The sequence below is a fragment of the Hibiscus syriacus genome, unplaced genomic scaffold (assembly GCF_006381635.1).
Source record: "Hibiscus syriacus cultivar Baekdansim isolate YM2019G1 unplaced genomic scaffold, ASM638163v2 tig00116959_pilon, whole genome shotgun sequence".
NCBI classification, from domain to species: domain Eukaryota; kingdom Viridiplantae; phylum Streptophyta; class Magnoliopsida; order Malvales; family Malvaceae; genus Hibiscus; species Hibiscus syriacus.
In genome coordinates, this window is record NW_024063485.1 from 1,253,341 (window position 1) to 1,276,115 (window position 22,775).

The 22,775-nt window shown below is 33.7% G+C and overlaps 1 protein-coding gene across 1 annotated transcript; it reads left to right on the plus strand.

Moving 5' to 3' along the window:
- Positions 1-11,360: 11,360 nt before the first annotated feature.
- LOC120189813 lies at positions 11,361-12,395 on the plus strand. The gene has a single exon (XM_039192994.1). It carries the CDS (start codon positions 11,361-11,363, stop codon positions 12,393-12,395), a length of 1,035 nt encoding a protein of 344 aa, XP_039048925.1.
- The last annotated feature ends 10,380 nt before the right edge of the window (positions 12,396-22,775 follow it).

The window sequence follows — 22,775 nt, forward strand, 5'->3', positions numbered from 1 at the left end:
CATGCTTTGGAAATTAATTTGGAGCCTTGTGATAGTAAAAGGACTATTTTGCAAGTTTTGGAAATTATGGGACATTGAAGTATAAATGCTTAATTGTGAGGAATCATTGCTGGAATTTAATGTTTAAATGTTGAATTTGAAGTTAGATTATTGTTTTGGATCAAATTGCAAGAAATTGGAAAAGTTAGTGGCTAATTCAAATTATGCTAAAAGTTGGGGATGTAATTGTAAGTTTTCAAATGTTAAAGTATTGGATTGAGTGAAGTATTACAATGCTGGAAATTAATGTTTGGATACTGAATTTGACGTAAAAGTGATGATTTGGGACCAAATTACAAATTTTGTTAAGTTTAGTGGTTTATTCGAAAAGATTGGAAATTTTTGGGGTTAAATGACAAGTTTGCAAATGTGATTATATTAGATGGAATATATTATTTTAGTGCTGGAAATTTTGATATTAAGTTTGGATTGAATTAAATGGTGAAGGACCATTTTGAATTAATTGAAAAAATTAGTATGAATTATAAAAGAATTCATAAATGGTGGCTAAATTGTAAAGGTTATAAAAGTTGAGTAGTTTGGTGATGAACATGAAAATATAAGGGATTGAAGTGTAATGTTGGAAATGCTGAAGTTGTTATTGAGTAGTGAAGTGAAATTTTATATAATAAGTATCAAATATAAATTATGGATTTTATTATTGGATTTGAATTATGTTAGTACAATACTAACATATGCTTTGAATATTTTTTGTTGCGTATATGGTTTTATTTAGATTGCGATATATATATATATATATATATATATATATATATATATATATATATATATATATATATATATATATATATATATATCTTGAGCAAAGCAAATCAAAAGCAAAGGATAAAGTACGAGATTAAAAGGTTCTAGTGTGGCAAATAAGGTGAGTGCATTTTATTTATTTAATTATACTGATTGAGTAAGACTTGCAATAAGTCAATCTCGGATGAATTTTTAAAGAAAGGTTTGAATCAAATTATGGAATATTTCTATAATGTTTACTGATATGATTTATGAATTATTTTTGGGTATGAATTACTCAATATGTTTTTATATGATCTTTTCTAAAAATATATTTGAATGAATTCTCTAAATTGATTTTGGAGCATAAACTACCCAAAGTATTTTATATGATATATGTATTCCAATTATGGATGATTTCATATATAAATTGTCCAATGCACGGGTTTTCATAAAAGATGTTTAAAAATGTCACTGATTAGGAATATTGAATTTATAAATGACATAAAGTTATAGAAAAACCCGTTGTATGTTGCATTGAGAATCGTAGGTACATTTGACATGTCATAAAGTTGAGTAATTCAGATTCTGATTCTGAAATGGTACATTCTTGTACATTATGTATTGCACCGTTGGTGTTTAGTGCACACATTATGTTTGACTCACGTACCTTGCATTCTCTTTAAATATACATTCGGCTATGAATATAAAAATGAATTTTGAATATGAAAATGAGTTATCAATCTGAAAAGAAAGAAAGGTGAAAACACTAGTTAGGAGAACTAGAAATATGATTGGATGAAAATGCATATTTTATCGATTACTGTGATATGACATTTGATTGTCATGATTTTTACGAATATTTGAGATATTGATTTTGATAGGATCTAAAGATGGGGAAAGGACTTATTAAAGTCAGTTTATGAATTTCAAAAGTTTTATACAATGAATTATACTCTTTGGATTTTATTAAGTTGTTTTTATATTTTGTCTCACCTTAGTTTGATTACAATGCCTCACTAATTTATACTTAGCGTGTGATGATTTTCACGCATAGGTAAAGAAATGATAAGGACGTAAAGTGAGGAGCACTGCGAGCATCTCTTTCAGGAAAATCATATCGACATACATTATCAGTAAGACATCCTTAATATTATTTTGACTTGTTAGTAGCATATATATTATGAATGTTCTAGTTGCTCTGATAAAACTGCCTTAATATGGTGGGTAGAAGATATAAGTAGTAATATAAATGAATAGTAATTTATATTATTATGTTTTAAAAGTTAACCGAATGATTTTTAAATTAGGTGGTATTTTGGTAGTTTTATATATGTTGTGAAACAACATCGATCTGCCTAATTACTACCTAAAATCGTATTTAAATTGGATGATAAAATATAATTTTATGGTTTTATACGATTAAGTAAATTGATTTTAATTGATAAAATGAAATTTTAAAATGAAACAAAATTTTACGGGTTTTTAAGTATGAAATGTTTATAAAAAGTCAGTGTGACATCTTTAACTCGTAATTAGGTACGATACGGTTAAAGGTGTTACAAAGCATATGATATATATTCAATATTTATAATTTTGACATACAAAAAAATTTGCCACACTCATTAATCTTGAATTCGTTAGTTATCACGAGAATTTCAAACTTTTCGTGCCATTTTTTAGTCTTTACTTAAGTTCATACAAAGACATCACCAAAAACAAACTTTTATTTCTTCACTTGAAATTACATGATCCTCATGTTGTTTTATGCAAATCATTAAAATATCTATTTGGGGAAGATGTTATAACATCCATTTGACGTACTTCAATATTTCAAAAGGCGAAAATTGTGAGTGTCATCCTTATTTAGGTTATTCTTGATACTTGAGAAAAAAGTATCAAAGTAGTTAAGCTGGTCCTTTTCAGTATAACCTTCTATAACTAGTATGACCTTGTACTTATCAATTGATCCATCTGCTTTCATTTTTCACTTAAAAATCAATTATGAAGTTATTGGTTTAGTTCTCAGAGATAGATCCACTAATTCTCAAGTATGATTTTACATGATAAAATCAATTTCACTTTTGATAGCATCTTTTCATGAGGTTCGTTCGAATGATCGTACGACGTCATTATACATTCATGGTTCAACCTCTAGCATATAAGTTAGCAAATATTATCCAAAAGATTTTTTACTCTTGCTCATTTATTTCTTCTTTGCTTAGTTTCAACCTCTTGTCGATAGTTTGGACTATCTTCATTGATATTCTATAAAGTTCATTTTGTTGAACTTGGATCAACTTTTCTAGTTTTACAAGATAATATATTCTCAAAGAATGGAACATTCTTTGATTCCATTATCGCATTCTTATGAATTTTGGAGCTCTTTGATTCGTACACAAGAAATTGATAAATATGTTAAGCTATATTTAGCCAATGAAAATGCAATCCATCATTTTATGACTTATTTTCATTTATTTTGGTAACAAGGTCATTACCTTCGCAAGACACCCCACACTTTCAAATAATTGTAAGAAAGTTTTCTACCTTTCTATAACTAATATGATTACTTATCCCTTTTCTCTTTTATTGCGGGAAACTTTATTTAAAAGATAATTAGTTGATAGAATAGGTTTCTCCCACCTATTTTATGGTAACCTAGAGCTTCTTAGCAAAACATTCATTATTTTCTTTAGAGTCTGATTTTTTTATCTACTTCATTCGATTGAGGAGAGTATGGTGGTATTACTTCTTGAATAATATCATATTGTGCACAATATTCATCAATTGGTTCAACATATTCATTGCCACAATCATAATTGTTGATATTGACCCTTCGATATCGATATTAAATTTTGAGAATCAATACCAACATTAAAGTTGAGATTACAATGTTCCATTTTTGGTATCGATGCTATCTGTGAGTATCGATATCCTAAATCGATACCCTAGGATTGGTTATCGATACCCTTTGCTTTTATCGATACCAATTGTATTAAAAGACAAAGTTTGACTTCTAAAGTATTCAAAAGGACATGATTTGGCTCGTATCAAAAGATTAATCCTAAAGGAAAGCCTAAATATGTGGGTAAAATTATGAAAATATCCTTGAGCATTCGGTAATGAAAGTGAGCATTAAAATGATAAAACGTATAAGATATCCTTAAAGCCTAGTAATAGGTTATGAGAATAATGAAAATGTTTAATGCTTAAACACCATAAGTTATTAAAAGTTAAATATGCCCCTATATAAGTCCTAAAAGAGAGAACATGTCACATAGCGATGTTAGAGGAAATGTCCTCACTGGATTAGGTTTAGTGAGACTAAGTTTCCCTTTATAATCTAAGCTCGAATGCTTTGTGAGATCAGATAACCATTTCTTGCATTATGATTAGTGAGACTATTACTAATGCTTTACTGAGTCTGGGTTCCTTCATATATTATAGTTACATGATTGTGACGTCAGATGCTAATATTGTTCATATACAAATGCTTAATGTACGAACTGGTGCTAGGTGAAATCAAGAACCAAACTATCATTTTATCATATAGATCATGTATTACTAAAGGCTAGCGCGTTACTTATTGATGATATTGCATGCCTAGACTTATTTCTCTATGCTTATATTGCCTAGCATACTCGTATTTATGAATTTCACGAAATATAACAGAGTAAAAGTACGAATCCCATCTTTCAAGTCCAAATCATAGACTCATTTGATAGGAAATCTAGATCCATTTGATACGAAATCTAGATCCGTCACCATCAAGCACGAATTCCATCTTTCAAGTCCAAATCATAGACTCACTCTACAAGAAAGGTTCGTTCATTAACTTTAAGCTTATAAAATGGGAGGTAAACATGATAGGTTGATAGCAAATGGCTTGTAAAATTGGATGTCTTGAATCGGGGTGCTCAAAATTGGGTACCCGTATTTTTTTGGTACCGGTTCTCCGCATATTATATTTGTGAGTCCGTGACCTGACTTATTTAGTTTGAGTATCCGGTAGTCGGGTATTCGTAAAATTTAGGTACTCGTATGTTCGAGTCACGGATATCTCGTTCATATATTTGTTTTATAATTTTTAAGTTAATTTTTTTTAAAATTACATAGGAAATACATAAAAAATTAAAAGTTCATAATACACAATCTACAGGTAAAAATTAGTGATTTGAAGTTAGTTTTAAGGATAAATAATATTTGGATATATATATAATTTTTTTTTCGAATCTCATATTAACAAATTAATAAAAACTTCTTTGAAAATTTTAAAACTTAAAAGTGCATAATACAAATCTAAGAAACATTTAGGGATATAAATTTAATTTTATGGTAAAAATATTAACAATCTAAAATACAAATATGATTTAAACTAATATATATATATATATATACACTAAAACTACCAGGTTGGGTCGAGTACCCGGTTATAAAAAATATTTGGCCCATACCCAGCCCAACGGCCCGGAATAAATAAGAGTCGGGTATACGGCTGGGTCGGGTAATTTTTTTAGAGAATTATCCGATTTTTTTAGATTCGGGTCGGTAGATCGACAGACAAAATCATTCGGATCGAATATTTTTTAACACCTCTATTTGCAGCAGCACGTTAATATACATGCTATTTATTATGGTAATGTTTTATAAATATATTATATAACTCACATTTATATTATCCAATATCTATATTAAATAGTATTTTGATTTTTATATGGTATATATATTTACGCCTTAGCCAACGAGTGTTGGTACAAGTGGTTGAGATTCAAGAATTTGAGCTTATAAGGCCAAGTTCGAATCCCACCACCGTCACTCTTGGTTGGCAATCTGTAAAGTCCTATATAAATCTCAATTGAGTCTTAGGTATGCCCTGACCCTGGATTGGGGGAGTCACCCCTAACCTAAACTTTTGTGTATCAAAATATATATATATATTTACGCCTTAATGTCTATGTTCATTTAATTTTTAATTTATTACTTAGATTATCTTCTTTTAATTTGACTTGGTTCTTCGCTCTAGTCCTCGAACATTTTAAAATAGGTGAATTCTTGATTTGTTTACGCCTTAATGTCCGAAGTTCTATTTTGTTTAATCAATTCAATAATTGACTAAAATCAATTAGGATTAATAATTAGAATCTCCATTTTAGTTCAATCTTATTTTAGTTCCTCAATTTAGGTGAATTTTTTATTTGGTCCTCGCATTAATGTCCGAGATTTCATTTCAATTATTTGATCTCATAATTTATTAAAATGATTAGGATTAATATTAGAGCCTACACTTTTTGTTAATTTATGTTAATTACAAACCCTAACAAGAGAACACTACTTTCATCTCTTAGTCTCAAACTCACTCCCCCTATTGACGAGGCCGCCAACAAGGTTTCCAAGCAAAGATCCGACCACCATACACGATGGTGGCTTGCCCTGACAACCCTCAGACGAAAGCATGATGCTTTGATCTTTTTCTCTCTCGGCCCCATCGTCCTCAAACCGAAACTCTCACAACCCAAGAGCACCGCGACATCCATCATACGTTGGTGACGGACCCACCTCTGACTAGGGGTGGCAGTCGGATGCAGAAAAATCGAAAATCGTGAGGATCCGAACCGACGAGGATGAGGAATAATTGAAATATTCACCTACGGGGATCGGGATGGGGGATTTTTATTCTCGAAGCCCAAATGGAAATGGGGACGAGGATTGCTATATCCGAACCATGGGGATAACCGAACCGTACTTGTGTAGATAATCGTGAGCTTCCCCGAAAAATAATCGTAGGGATCCCTGATATTTTATAAAAATAATCGTGCAGATCCGCAAAAAGAGATTACTTGTTGCCACTGTTACATCTCAAATAAACTAAAATTGAAGTTTAAATCATTTCTCATTTAATATACATTGATTTGTTGATATTGAAAATGATTAAGATTGTACATATACATTAGGTGTTAGATGAATATTGACGTTTGAAACTTTCATATTATAGATAGAGATCAATTTGAGACAATCTGATATATCTTACACGTTTTAGGTGTTGCATTGATATAAAAAATATTTGTTTAATTTTTGGAATGGGGAATAACCGAAACCCGCAGGGATCCGTAAGGGAAGGATATGAGCACAAAAATCCATGAAATATATAACCGGGATTCTCAAAAAACCGTACCCATAAGTGTTCGGGACGGAATGGGTAATGCAAAACCGTCCTTGTCCCGCCCGTTGCCACCCCTACCTCCGACTACAATCAACGGTGGTCGGGTAATCCCAAACGAACCCTCAACAGGTCCTAACCTCTCTCTTTTCCACTATAAAATGCAAAATCTACCCTAAACGACTCTAGAGCTTTGACCCTATCCACTCCGGTGACTAAAACAACTTCAACGACGCTCCAATCCCTAAGGTAAACTATTGACTTCTCTCCTCTTCCATTTGTTTTGAAAATACCCAACACACGTACAAAGTAGAGCACTCAGAGAAAAAAACAAGAAAACCCAGACTGAAAATCCTTAACCATAATGTATATTGTGTTATTTTTGCTTTTGTTTTGGAAACGGGGAATTGAAAATGGGGAAAAGCTCTGGAAAAATGTTTGGTTTTTGATTTCTCTGAATTCCGAGGGTTCTCCAAAAACTGACCCCTTTTTACAAAGATTGGGATTTTATAGAACCCTTTTCTGTTACAAATAAAAAAAATAGAAAATTTTCTTTTTTACCACTCATATTCTTTTGTCCATGGGTTGATGATGTGGAGATGAGACTTGCTGTTCAATCGAAGTTGGGGACCATGAAATGGCTCGCTGGAGGCTCCAACATTGATTGGAGGGACCACGTTCTGTGGCCTGCGTGGAAGGTGAATGGTCGATGGAGGTTTGGGACTATTGTTTGGTCACATGGATGCTTGCTGATGTGGCTTGCGGCCTTGATAGAATGGAAGGCGACAGTGGCTTGCTTGACCTAGCTAAGTTTACACAATATTGTAACCATTTTTTTTAAAGGAGAGTCTCATTTAAATGTTAATATCATAAAAAATTACATCATGTTTGATACATTCCAGTTCATCAAAAAAGAAAAAGCAAAGATTGATCCTCGACAAGGCCCATTGCGCTACAACGTGTGTACTTGGTTAGCCTCGCGGTTGATATAATGTACCTTGAGTGTCGGGAAGTCTTCTATAAAGGCTAGCGTCTCGTTGAGTATCAATCCTACCATTGACAAGTTGTTATGACGATTCGCAAGTCAATTCACAATGGATATAGCATCTCCTTCAATTATCGTGTAGTGTCATTCGTTCTCTATCGCAAATCTAAGACGCTCCGTAAAGGCAGCAGCCTCTGTTAATTCTTTTGTGTGACCACTCTCTAAACATCAAGCCAGCCCTTCAATGGCCATGCCATCTTGTTCCCTCGCAACCACCTCGATTGTTGTGGTTATTCTGTTGTGGACAAATGCGGCCATCGACATTGATCTTGGGGCAACCATCCTATGGCTTAGTCTATAGCTTTATATTACTTGCCCCCATCAATCTTTGTTTGGTTTAGAAAAGGTTGGATGTCTCGTTGAGTTCCCGAACCAAACTCCATGTCTCATTTACCACATCTCTCGCACATTGAAGTTCTGTGTCATGAACCCATTTGTTGTGACGGATTCAAATGTTCCAAAGAAGAGAAAACAAGTTTAGACAGTTTCTATCGATCCATGGAATAAGTAGCCTCTTCAAGCCAAGATTTACAACTTGATGCATTGGAAGAAATAATCTTGTGGTCAAGTCCCGAGAGAGAGAATTTCCTTTGCCACAGGGCACTCCTTGAGAGCATACAACATTGTCTCGACACTTTGGTTGCACATGGAACATATCTCTTGTCGCAACCCGGCCACTGAGAGCATCATCCCCCTCGGCAGTACATTGTGGCATGCACTTCAACCAACAGTTTAAATTTTAGGAAGAGTTTGGAGTTTTGAAAACATTTTCCATATTGGAGACCCATCTCGTTCAGTGCATGCCGTCATGAGAAGCCAGTTGTACTCTGATTTGGTGGAGTAACAACCTGTGGAATGATGTTCCCTTATGAGACAGTCAGCTTCTTGCGACGAAATAAGAGTGCTTAAAATTGAGGAAGCATCTTGAACTGGGAAGCTTTCCCTAACATTGTTGGCATTCCATTTAGGTAAACCATGAAACATGAAGTCCTTGCACTTGATCGGTTGCTAGACATTATCCACAAATATATTGACAAAAGAAATTGGTTTGAACCCCCAACGGTCGAAATGCATTCTAGTTGTCCCATTGAAACCAATCCGCCAAAAGTAGTCGTCCTTGAGCTCCTCTTTTGCCCAAAAAAGGCTAATCCATGTGTACGAAGGCTTGTCCCCAAGCTTGGCATCAAGAAATGAGGAGTAAGCAAAAATATTTGGCTGAAAAAACTTTGTAAAGTATGGAATTCTGATTTTTGATGAACTTCCAAACTTGATTCCCAAGCAAGGCAAGCTTAAAGAGTCTGAGATCCCGAAAGCCCAATTCACCATCTCTCTTAGCTCGACAAACTTTTTCTCATGCCATAAAGGCCCATCCTCTAGCATTATGTTTCCCAGACAACCAATAGGATCTCATAAGTGAGGTAATAGAATCAAACACGTCATCAAGAAGCAAATAGCAGGACATAGCGGAAGTTGGTAAAGCTTGAGCAACGGATTTTAGGAAGATTTCTCTCCCCCCATACGAGAGAAGGTTCTTATTCCATCCTCGAATCCTCTTCAAAACTCGGTCGCAAATGTACCCGAACACCCCTATCTTGTTTCGCCCAACCGTGAGAGGTAAGCCAAGATAATGTTTGGGATCATCCTCCTCTTCATGGACGCCTAGGATTTCCACAAGCTTCCTTCGGTCTTCAGCTCGGGTGTTATTGCGAAAGAAGATCATCGACTTTTCATAATTAATCTTCTATCCGGAAGAAGCTTCATAAAGATCCAACACCTCCTTAAGTCTTCGAGCTTCATGGGTGGAGTTTTTTTAAAAATAGCAAACTAACATAGCATAGAACAAAAACATTTGGGTTAAATTGGGAAGTTTAGGGTGAAATGGGTTTATGGATTTTTGATCTAGAATGTAATTGGGGTATGGGTCGTATAACTTAGAAGTAATTTGGACATTCAAATTTGGGTATGGGCATGTATGCTTTTTGTTGCGTGGTTCTGGGATTGATATGTGTATGTGCATCCAAATGCACTTTTGACTTCCAACCATTTCACCACCTTTTCAAAATTTAATTCCAACCATCGAAAGCAGTCCATTCGCATTCTCCACGGAACACTTGATTGAGCCCTTGAAATGATTTAATCTAACTTAATAACGAATCCAACTTTTGAACATTAACGAGCCTTCGACCAATTATTCTATTCACACGACCCGAATCATTCTAACCAAATATTCTTAACGAGTCTAGAACCTATAACTTAAGAAAAACATAAGAGAACAAAAGCAAACAACTTGGTTAACCGATCAGTTGCTCTAGGAAAACTCCTTTTTATACTCCATATTCTTTATAATGTAAAATAATTGTTCCAATCCTATAAAATTCACTTTTCATTAGAGAAACCCAAATGTTCAAAAAGTAAATGGAATTGAAACATATTTTATACTAATAACAATCGATTGAGAAAGTTAAAAGGTCTAATTATGGATTTGATCCTTTTAATTTATAAAAAATGATAATTTATCTGAAACCCTTATATTTTATAAAAGGCATAATGTCTCCCAACATTTATCAACATGATCATTAGCCTTATTCCTTTTTTGAAATATTTTTGCCCTAAAGTTTTAGTTTAGGTCAAAAAGGCCCCTTATATTTGACCAAATAGTCACTTTGACACTTATTCCTTTTCTGAAGCATTTTGGCCCTCGGTATTTTATATTAGGATAAAGAATTGGGGTTATAAATGAGCCGAGATAGATTGTGAGCTATTCAAGCTTGACTTAATCAAAGCTCGATAAATACTCAACTCGAATGACTCAACTCGAGCTCAAGCTCGACTCGAGTTTTTAAAGAGTCGAAACGAACTACTTGATAATCAATTCAAAAAGCTCGTGAGCAACTCAAAAAATATAATATATTAAAATTTTGTTTTTAAAAAATAAAATTATTAATAATATTAACACTTATATGTTGTATAAGGTTTTCATTTACTTAAGGTTCGTGTTCGAATTCAACCGAGTTAAGTTCAAGAAATCTTTTTTTTTTATTTCGAGCTTCAATTTATGGTTTCAAGTTTGATTCGAATTTAAAAATTTTAGGCTTGCGAGGTTTCAAGTCGATTCGAGCTTGATTGTACTTTATAAAATATAAAAGGACAACTCTATAAACCTTTGAACAAGATAACAGCCAATCCATGTTTAAGAAAAGGTGATGGTCTAAAATCCATGGCACCTAACAAATTCCCCTATCATTTCGCCCCAAACCTCGTCCCAATATTTATTTCCACCCGGCCTTCAATCACAAGATTTCGCATGCATCACACGTATTGATTATCGTGGGTGACTCACGCCGCGCCGCCGCCCTGTCCGGCGCCACCACCGCAATGGATCATTCCAGGGTTCTAGAGGTCACGATCCTTTCCGCCGATGACCTCTTTGAGGTCTACAAGAACATGAAGACCTACGCTATTGTTTGGGTCCAACCCAACCGGAAGCTCACCACCGGTATCGATCCAACCGGCGGATCAAACCCAGTTTGGAACGACAAGTTCTCGTTCCGAGTCGATGACAAGTTCCTTAGCTCCGATGAATCCAAGATTGTTATCGAGATTTACGCTGCCGCGTGGGTTAAAGACTCCTTGGTTGGTTGCGTTAATGTTAACATCAACGATATTTTCCATCTCCGGTCCGTCACCGACGATCAACCCGACAGCAACTCCATCGCGAGATCCGTCACGCTTCAAATACGCCGCCCCTCGGGGCGTCCACAAGGGATTATAAACATGGAGGTTGCGCTTGTTGATAGTACCATGCGTAGCTTGCCTCTCTTAGCACAACCTAAACCCAAAACAACCGATAATAATTCAGAAAGTCACGGGTACAAGTTTAATGTAATCCCCAAAATGATCCGTTCTTTAAGCGACAGAACCGAGTTAAAAATGCAAGATAACTCAGTCGAAAGGCCTGCAAAGGGTTCCGTCATTAACGGTGGCAGCATGGTGAACGGTGGCTCTGATTGTGGCACCGACGTGGGGCCATCGGTTTCCGTCGTGGCCGCCGCCATCGCAAAAGGTGTGTACAAACCACCGGTGCATAATAAAGTTCAGACGACAGAAAATCCAAAGATAAGCGAATGGACGAGGAAAGAGAGGGAACAAGAAGAACTAGAGATGAAGATAGAGAGGTGGGGGTCGAAAATGCAGCTTGCGTCGGCGGCCGGAGGAGGATCCCGGAAATCGAAAAGAGGCCGGAAGAGAGGAAAGGCAAACACCAAGTTGTTCTCGTGTTTTAGTAATGCTTTGGGGATTGAGATTTCGATCACTTGTGGAGAACCTCAATCGCTGGGCATTGGCAAAAATAATAATAAAGTTTGTCATTTAAGCGATGCGGATGATAGTTACAGCGAATCTATCGCTTGAATCATAGTATCAAATTAGGGTTTCGGTTCCGCTGTTTGTTGATTTATTTCTTAAAAATAATTATTCTTTTATGTTGCATATTCAATATCTAATTTTCTACCAATTTTAAAACCATTACGATACACTGTATTGTAATCGCAATTTAATACTATAATTTAAATTTTATTTATAGATTCGATTCAAATATGGAACAACAAGAGATCAAAGCTTTTGTTTTTTTGTTGCATGTGTGAGACAGTTACAAAAGATCAAAACTCCTCTTTTTTCCATGCAAACTGTTACTTGTATTGCATTTGCATCTCTCCCACACTTCCATTTCATTTTGTTAATCAATCCAATCATGGTTAATACTTATTTTTCTATTTTTCATATTTTTTTTTACAATATATTGTGCAAATATATATTAAATATTTTAATGAAATTGCTTTTTTCCCCCTTCTCTTGTTACCTTTTTTTTATATATTTTTAATCAATTTTGTGTATCTTTGATCTATGGTATCATGTATAGGGTTTGTATCAGATTTTACTGGACTGACCTAACTATGAATTCTCATATATGTAAATATGGCCCAATCATTAGGCCAGGATCAACCAAAACCTTACCTATAGCTTATTCAGCAGAGGCCCAAAATATTTTATTCATATTTTTTAATTTACTCCCAAATCTCGATTTTCTTCATTTTTCTCGTGAATTGACATTCTTTGATTTATCAACTTCAATCTTAGGAAGTCAAAATTGAGATAAGAAACTTGTTTCTTCATATTTTCAAATATGTGTGTTAATTTAAACTTTAAGTTTACTTTAAGAGCTTCTATCGTGAAATCTTAGTTTTATTAAATTCTTTAATTTTAAAGCTCCATAAGCTATCTTCTATGTTCAACAAGAGACTTATGACATAAAATTAACATAATGACAATTAATTTTGAAAATTCTACAATTATTGACTTTGGGTTAGTATGAACTTTAGTGTTACTTTGTAGAATATTCTTTCTAAAGATCACAGCTTTTACCTTTGCAAACCCGAATTAGAAAATGAAGATCCAATAAAACTCCCACCTTTGCTCAAGATACAAAGGAAGATGAGAGAAGTTTGAAAGAGGCGAAGAAGACAATGCTATGAAAAAGAGATGAGAAGTTGCCAGATGTGATATAACCAATCCTTTGGATTCAGCTTTGAAACTAAAATTGGTATAATTTTTCCTTGATCCTCCTAATTTTGTTCACAAATCAAAAACACCCCTTTTATCATCTATTGGGACCAACTCAAACCCAATCCAACACCCATTTGGGTTAAGTTTTCCTATAAAGCTAGAGTGGACATCTGTTGCATATATAAAAAGAGTAGAATAGCAGAGATATATTGCACCCCAAGCCAACAATGAGAGTTTGAAATTAAGGATTTTAAGTGTTAGAATTTGTTTTGACATTTAAAAAAATTTGAAGTTTTTTTTTCTCTAAAATAATTATAATTGTTTTTAAAAAAATAAAAAAATAAAAAGGACATATGGTAGATAACAATATCTTTTAAGATAGTTACGGTGTTAGATAACAATATCTTTTAAGAATTTGTTAAGAATCTAGAACCGTTCTCTCTATCCATTCTTCCTTTCTTCCTTGTAGAGACAAAAGATCCAAAAATCATTCGGTCGTCTTATAGCTACTGGTTGTGATTATCTACCCAAACTAAAAAGGATGAATCGTCACAACATATTTATTTCTATCAACACATTTAAATTTCAGGGTAAATAAAGTCTAAAAATGCTTTGCACCAAAAATTAAAATTTTAAATGGAAATCATTACGAATAACAAAAAAAGTAGTTTAATTAAATAAAAAAATAAATTAAGGTATAATAATAGCGGAAAAACACTTAAAAATATTAAATCAAATAAGAAAAAGTAATAAAGAAATGAATATTCCCCATTCAGTTGTGTTTAGGGGTGTTCAAATAATCGAATTAATTCGGTTAACCGACCGAATCGAATTAGTTCGGTTAATTCGGTTCGGTTACCGAATTAGTTCGGTCGGTTAATGGTTAAGAAAATTTTTAGAATTCGGTTAACGGTTAATTCGGTTCGAATTCGGTTAATTAACCGAATTAATCGAAATTAAATTTTAAATATTAAATATATTATATATAACATATGAGCTCAGCCCAAACCATTTGAAATCCAATTAATAATTTAAGATCTAATAACTTTTAAACCTAAATCAATATTAATTAATTAAAAAATTATATAAAATTTTTATTTATAATTATATATTATTTAAATTAATTGTAAACTGTTTTTTTAATTAAAAATATTAAATATATTATATATAACATATGGACTAAGCCCAAATCATTTAAAACCCAATTAATAATTTAATATCTAATAACTTTTAAACCTAAATCAATATTAATTAATTAAAAAATATATCTGAAATTTTTATTTATAATATATATTTTAAATTAATTATAAACTTTTTTAATTAAAAAATATTTAATTTTTATATAAATTAGAAAATTTTAAAAATTTTTTGGTTAATTCGAAAATTAACCGAATTAACCGAAATTTATTCGGTTCGGTTAATATGTTTGAAAAAAAGTTCGGTTCGGTTAACGGTTAAAGAAAAAAAAGTTTAATTAATTCAGTTATGGTTAATTTGGTTCGATTCGATTCGATTTTAACCGAATAAATAGCCCTAGTTGTGTTAATTTGAGAAGTAATTGTTTTGTTTATGGTTTCATGCGTTTATATTAAATGAATTATTTAAATTAATGAATATAGTAACCTCACCTCAAACAGAAAGACAAGGAAATGCTCATCCAACAGTGACTGACAGTAACATACAAATAAAGAAGGAAAAAGATTTTAAATTGCGATGAATGTGGATTGAACACATGACCTTCATATCTTCAGTTTGACGCTATCTCAACTGAGCGTGATAATCGTTGGGATAATATTTTTTTGAAATTATACCATTAATTATCCGGAAACGTTCTCTTTGATTGTCACATATAGGGATAGACACAGGACCCGAATCCGACCCGACCTAATAGAGTTGGAATTTTTTAAAAAAATTTGAGGTCGGGTCGAGTTTTTTTTTAAGTGTGATGTTCGGGTTGGGGGTTCGGGTTTAGGGTTAAAAATATTCGACCCGACCCCAAAAAATATATAATTTTATCTTATGTATTTAGAAATAATTATAATGATACCCTCTCTATATATTTTTTTCATTTAAATTACTATTTTTATTGAATAAAAATAATATTTTTTATTATTTCAGGTCGAATCGAGTTTCTAAGTTATATGTCGGGTGGGTCAAAATCCAACCCGAACTAACCCATGTCCATCCCTAGTCACATATCCGCATAAGTGTGCCATTACCAAGAATGAATCCCAGAACACCAGGGATCAAAGAGAAACTAAATAGTCGCTGCAAAATCCTTTAAACTGAATTTTGTATTTAAATGAATATGCACAGCTCATCAAATCATTTATACTTTACGAGAACAAATTCTATGTATTTTGTATGATTCAATGTATGTAAATACGGATGCCAGCTGATCACATAAATTGAGCCTGTCAAACTATTAATAGTAATCATTACCCTACGTCTCACATCAACAATAATGATCATTATAAAACATCTCAATTAATATTGACAGAGATCTGGAACCATTCTCTCCATCAAATCTTCATTTCCTCCTTGTGGAGATAAAGGATCCAAACACCATTCGATTAACTAATAACTACCGATCGTGATTCTCTGTCCAAACTGAATATGATGAATCGTCACAACATGTGTATTCCTAGCAACACATTTAAAGTTTAGAGTAAATAATGTCTATAAAATTCTGATCGGAAAACATTATCAATAAAAAAATAGTTTAACTTAATAAAAAAATAAATTAAGATTTAGTAATAAAGGAAATACACTTAAAAATATTAGATCAAATAAGAAAAAGTATTAAAGAAATTAATATTCTCCATTCAGATGTATTAATTTGAGAAGTAATTGTTTTGTTTATCGTTTCCTGCGTTTATATTAAATGAACTATTTAATTAATGAATCACATCAAATAGAAAATGTCCCGTTCAGAGAGAATAAAGAAAGAAAAAGATTTAAATTGCAATGAATATGGATCAAACACATGACCTTCAAATTTTCAGTATAATACTCTCCCAAGTAAGCTATCCCCGCACAATGGCTTTCATGTGAACTCATTCTTCTTCAAAAGCAATTTGTGTCTTATCAACCGCATGCATGCAAGCATGCATGCCTTTGTAAGTTGTCTTCCTTTTTTGTTAGCAAACTCTGAGAAACACTAAGATGGATTTATTTGTACATCTTAAACTATCAAACATGAATTACTATTAATCTTATTCTCCTATTACCACTACACTTCATACACATCTTTAACTATCAATATCTATCAACTGTCGTGCCCATAAATAACTATTAGTCTTCTATGATCCTCAGAACCCTGCTGCTCGACTACTGCTTGTGCCTTTGTTGATTCTGACTCCAAGTATCCACCATTAGAAAGATTTGGAGTTGACAAAGACTGGCTGATCCTACATGCTTTGCCTGAGCTCGTTTGAGAACTAGATGTTATTAATATACCAGTTGTTGCAGCCTTGCAGGTTGAGTCGTGGATGACTTGAACTTGCATAGCTTATTTGTGAAATTGTATTAGAAATTGTATTACCGGTAACTAGCAACTGATTAAGCAGCTGCAACATTTGTTGTTTTACTATATATTCTGACTTGAACTACTTGATGCCTCCATAGGCCTGCATCTTGTTTCTAGCCACGATTGAGCTTAACTCATATTCTTTTTTTTTCTATTCTTCTGGTATCGTAGGTGAGCTTCCTTGGTGTTATTTTCTGATCCATGTTTATATTTTTTCGACCGGTTTCGAGAACCATGAGAGTGAAGGAAAAAATATTCCTTGAAAAGCAGCAACCCTAGAGCCTACTCCAATGCTTGCCGTTATGTTGTTTATGATAATTCAAAAGCTTGAACAAGTGTATCAATCTCGTGTGTCCGTAGTCTAAACCCGAGGCCCACACATGGCCGCTAGTTAGGTTAAAGTCCTAAGGTTGCGCGTAACTAGAACATCAAACAATTGATCACAAATATAAAACAATGACATTCAAATTCTTATACTTGTTTCAAACTTTCTTATCAAGGGGTATATTATGCTTGAGTATGTGATGGAAATTTAAGCTTTACACGTATAACTCCTACAGTCAACCAAGCGGAGCTTCACCCTGTATGGAAGCAGCCAAAGCTGCAAGAATTTTGTGATTCCAAGGGGATTCACTTATCTGTACGAAACCGCCCCTGCCTCGTGTTCGTTTCTTGTTTGAGCCTAGACTAGAGTTTACTAATTTGTTTGACGTCAGGGGTATTCACCATTGGGTTCTTAAGCCGGAGAGAATGCGAGGAAGAAGGTGTTGGGCAATCTTTTTGTTAAATGGGTGGCACAAGATGTTTTCTTGAGAGTTGTTTTCTCATTTTTATCAAGAGAGAAATGTCATTGTTTTTTTTTTTGTAAGATCGAGAGAAATTGTAATTCTTATTTTCTCATAGTGAAATTCTTTTACCTTTGCCCGTGGTTTTTACCCTATATTATTTAGGGGTTTTCCACGTGAAACTTGTGTCTTCTTTATCTTCTTTCTTATTTTATCAAATTATCAATTGTGATTTTTATCTATCCGACGACCATATTCTGCAATAATTGGTATTAGAGCTTGATTTGAGTATATAATATCAACGTATTTTCTTTGTGGTTGCCACCAAAAGGTGGATCATTCATCATAAGAAAGTAAAAAGGTATTACCTATTCTTCGAATGTTCCAAGGAACTATTCATGATAGTTAAATAGTGGCAGCTATCCGTGATAGAAGCTATGGCGACGAAATTTGATATTGAAAAGTTCAATGAGAGAAATTTCTCATTGTAGAAATTGAAGATGAAGGCTATCCTGAGGAAAGACAGTTGTCTAGCAACTATCAGTCAAAGGCTGATATATTTCACATATGATAACAAATGGAACGAGATGGACCTCATTCATCTAGCATTAGTAGACAAAGTATTGTCAAGCATTGAGGAGAAGAAGACAATTAAGGAGATTTGGGATCATCTCACCAAATTGTATAAGGCCACATCATTGCACAATAAAATATTTCTTAAGAGGAAATTGTACTGTCTTTGGATGTCAAAATCTACTTCAGTGACAAAACACTTAAACACGCTGAAACTTTATTTTCTCAGCTAATATCCTTAAGTTGTACGATAGGAGAACAAGAACGTACTGAATTTCTACTTCAATGTGTACCTAATTCATATGATCAACTCATCATCAACTTTACAAACAGTAATGTCTCTAATCTAGTCTTTGATGATGTTGCATATGATGTTCTACAAGAAGAAAATTGGTGCAAGAGTAATAAAGATGGACAAATGAATATATAACAAGTAGAGACATTGACAATGATGAGAGGGAGATCAATAGAACGTGGCTAAAAAGTAGCAGTCACAAACATGGTAGATCAAAGTTGAGAAGTAAGAAGAATTTAAAGTGCTACAACAAAGAATGGTCACTTGAAGAATGATTGTTGGAGTCTAGCCAAAAACTTAAACCCACAAGGATATGCTTTAAGCACTTCAGATCATGGAAATGTTCTATGTTGCGAAACATCAACCACCATAGAAGGTAGAAAGAGATTTGAAGATATATGACTCATTGATTCGGGAGCAACATATTATATGACCTTAAAAAGAGAATGGTTTCATCATTATGAATCTATCTTAGGAGGATATGTGTATAGTTGCAATGATCATGCCTTGGAAATTGTTGGCTTTGGAACCATCAAATTGAAGATGAATGACAGAACAATTAAAGTTGTTCGAGATGTACGACGCATGAAAAACCTAAAGAAAAATTTATTAACCTACGTATTATTGGATAATAATGCAAGCAAGATTGAAACGCAGAAAGGAATAATGAAGGTGTTCCATGGAGTGCTTGTGGTGATAAAAGCTGATATGATAGCAACAAACATGGATATGATGAAGGGAGAGACTTTGCTAGAAATAGAAGCCTCTGTTGCCTCATGTAGTTTAGATTCTGCAATGCTATGACATTAGAAACTTGGACACATGTCAGAACTTGTGGAGAAAAAGATATTTCCAAGCTTAACAAATGTATCACTTCCTTTGTGTGATCATTGTATAACAAGCAAACAACATCGATTAAAGTTCAACACATTAAATTATAGAGGCAAGAATGTTCTAGAATTGGTTCATTCTGACGTATGACAAGCATCGGTTACATCTTTAGGCGAAACAAAGTACTTTGTCATATTTATTAATGACTACTTTAGGAGATGTTGGGTGTACCCTATTAATAAGAAGTTAGATGTTTTTTCAACTTTGAAAGCCTTCAAAGTGTGGGTGGAACTTGATTATGGAAACAAGATCAAGTGTTTCAAAACAATTAATGGAAGGGAATATACAAGTAAAGAATTTGACGACTTTTGCAGGAAATAAGGCATCAAAAGACAGTTCACAGTGGCAAACACTCCTCAACAAAATGGAGCGACAGAGCGGATGAACAAAACCTTGATAGAAAGAACAAGAGAAATGTTGAGGGTTGTATGCCTAGAAAAATCATTCTAGGCAGAAGCAGTTAATACCGCCTTTTATTTGGTGAATCGAGTTCCATCAACTACAATAGAGCTAAAGACACCAATGGAGATGTGGACTGGAAAACCAGTTGATTATTCAAACCTCCATGTTTTAGAAGTATTGTGCACGTAATGTACAACTCCCAATAAATTTCAAAGTTGGATCCAAAATCCAAGAAATGCAAATTCTTGGGGTATGTTGACGGAGTAAAGGGATTTCTCTTGTGGGATCCCACAGCCCGCAAAGTGATTATCAGCAAAGATGTTATCTTTGTAGAAGATTACCTACAAAGAAAAGAAGATGATAGTATTCAAAATTCAGATACTACACATATACATGTGCAAAAAGAAGTTTGAACAAGGAGATTTTTCTGAAGTAGAACTAGCACATTATGAACAAGAGCTAGGGAATACTGAAGCTCTAACAACTCGTCAATAATATCATGTGAAAAGATGTCCCAATTGGCACTCATATTATGTTATAGAAGGAAATATTGCATATTGTACTTTAACAGAGGATGATAATCCATCAACATTCCAGGAGGGAATAAACAAGTAAGATACTACACAGTGGATGACAGCGATGCAAGAAGAAATTAAAACCCTTCATAAAAATAGTACATGAGATCTTATACCACTACCACAAGGAAGAAAGCCAATTGGTAACAAATGTGTCTTCAAAATCAAGCGAAATGGTGATGATCAAGTGGAGAGGTATCGTGCAAGACTGGTGGTCAAATGATATGCTAAAAAAATGTATTGATTTAAATGAAATCTTTTCTCTTATGGTTCAACTAATAACTATTCGGGTAGTCTTGGCAATGTGTGCTACATTGAACTTACATCTAGTTCACCTAGATGTTAAAACAAATTTTCTTCATGGAGATCCTAAAGAAGAAAGTTACATGCTTCAGCCTGAAGGTTTTGAAGAAAAAAGAAAAGAAAAACTTGGTTTGCAGGTTGAACCAATCTCTATATGGTTTAAAGCGGGCACCAAGATGTTGGTATAAGAGATTTGATTCCTTCATTATGTGCCTTGGATATGACAGACTTAATGCAGACCCTTGTACTTATTTCAAGAGGATTAATGATAATGATTTTGTTATATTGCTATTGTATATGGATGACTTGTTGGTTATAGGCCGCAACAAAGATCACATGGAAGATTTGAAGGCACAATTATCTAGGGAATTTGAAATGAAGGACTTGGGACCAACAAACATGATTCTAGGGATGCAAATTCACCGAGAAAGAATTAATAGGAAAATTTGGCTTTCACAAAAGAATTACTTGAAGAAGATCTTATCACGGTTCAATATGTAAGATTGTATGCCAATTTTTACCCCTATTCCTATTAACTTCAAATTATCCTCCAGTATGAGTCATAGTAGTAAAGAAGAGAGGATGAAGATGTCTCGAGTACCATATGCATTAGCAGTGGGAAGTTTAATGTTCATTATGATATGCACAAGACCAGACATTGCACAAATAATGGGAGTGGTTAGTCGATACATGACAAATCCAGGCAAAGAGCATTGGAATGTAGTAAAGAGGATCCTAAAATACATCAAAGAGACATCAAATGTTGCATTATGTTACGGAGGATCAAACTTTCTTATCAATGGGTACATCGATTCTTACTATGCAGGGGATTTAAATAAAATGAAATCTACTACATGATATGTGTGCAAAGCTGCTAGTGGAGTTGTAAGATGGGTTTCAAAACTGTAATCAGTTATGGCTACGTCAACAATATAGGCAGAATATGTAGCAGCTACACAAGCTAATAAAGAAACAATTTGGTTGAAAATACTATTGGAGGAGCTCAGACACAATCAAGAGTATGTCTATCACACTCCAATCTAGGGGTTAAAATTTCGTATGATATTTATAGAAGTAGTCTAATTATAATGTTGGGCTCACTAGAGAAAAATTGAGATAATTGAAGAACCTTATTTGTAATTTGTCCTTCTTTGGTTTGGGGACATTCTAAAATTCATGTGATATATCCATTTTGTTTGATGTGAAAGTTTTTATTTATTTTTATAATCTGAAAAATTAGAGAACCACACAAACCTGAGATATATTTGGTGTAACAGTGTTAGGATTCGTTTTTAATGGGTGTTGGAAAGAATGACCAGGTAGTAAGAATAAATTCAATTGAATAACTTAGCAAGATTATAGCATTCAACATGTTGAATTAATTTAATGCTGAAGCAGTAAACTGAAACCTACATAACCTTAATCTATAAACCATTTAACCCAACCCAAAACTTGAATCGACCAATTTATCATAATAATAAAACCGACCAACACTAAGCCCATCCTCGATTGAGAATCATCCGACAATAACATTTCATGGCAGTCACCATTCGAAACGGCGGTGGGCCACCATGGGAGCATTTGCCAGTCGTTATTACGTGAACGGTAGTGATACATCTCCTAGAAGAATTGCATGTCCAACTCAGTTGGTAGAGCACAAGACTCTTAACCTTGGGGTCGTGGGATCGAGTCCCACGGTGGGCAATTCATAATTCGGAGGTCTTCCACGGAAGTTGCTCTCAACCTGGTATTGGGGGCAATCTACTATCCTACCTCCCCCTTACCCCATTACATATGGGAATAAGGGTCAGCTAATTTTAGTGATACATCTCTGACAACACCGAACATTTAACAAAGTCACTCAACTCTTGCACC

Bases quoted from the DNA above. Each gene is read 5' to 3' on its own strand.
- LOC120189813 (XM_039192994.1), top strand. From the start codon at position 11,361: ATGGATCATTCCAGGGTTCTAGAGGTCACGATCCTTTCCGCCGATGAC.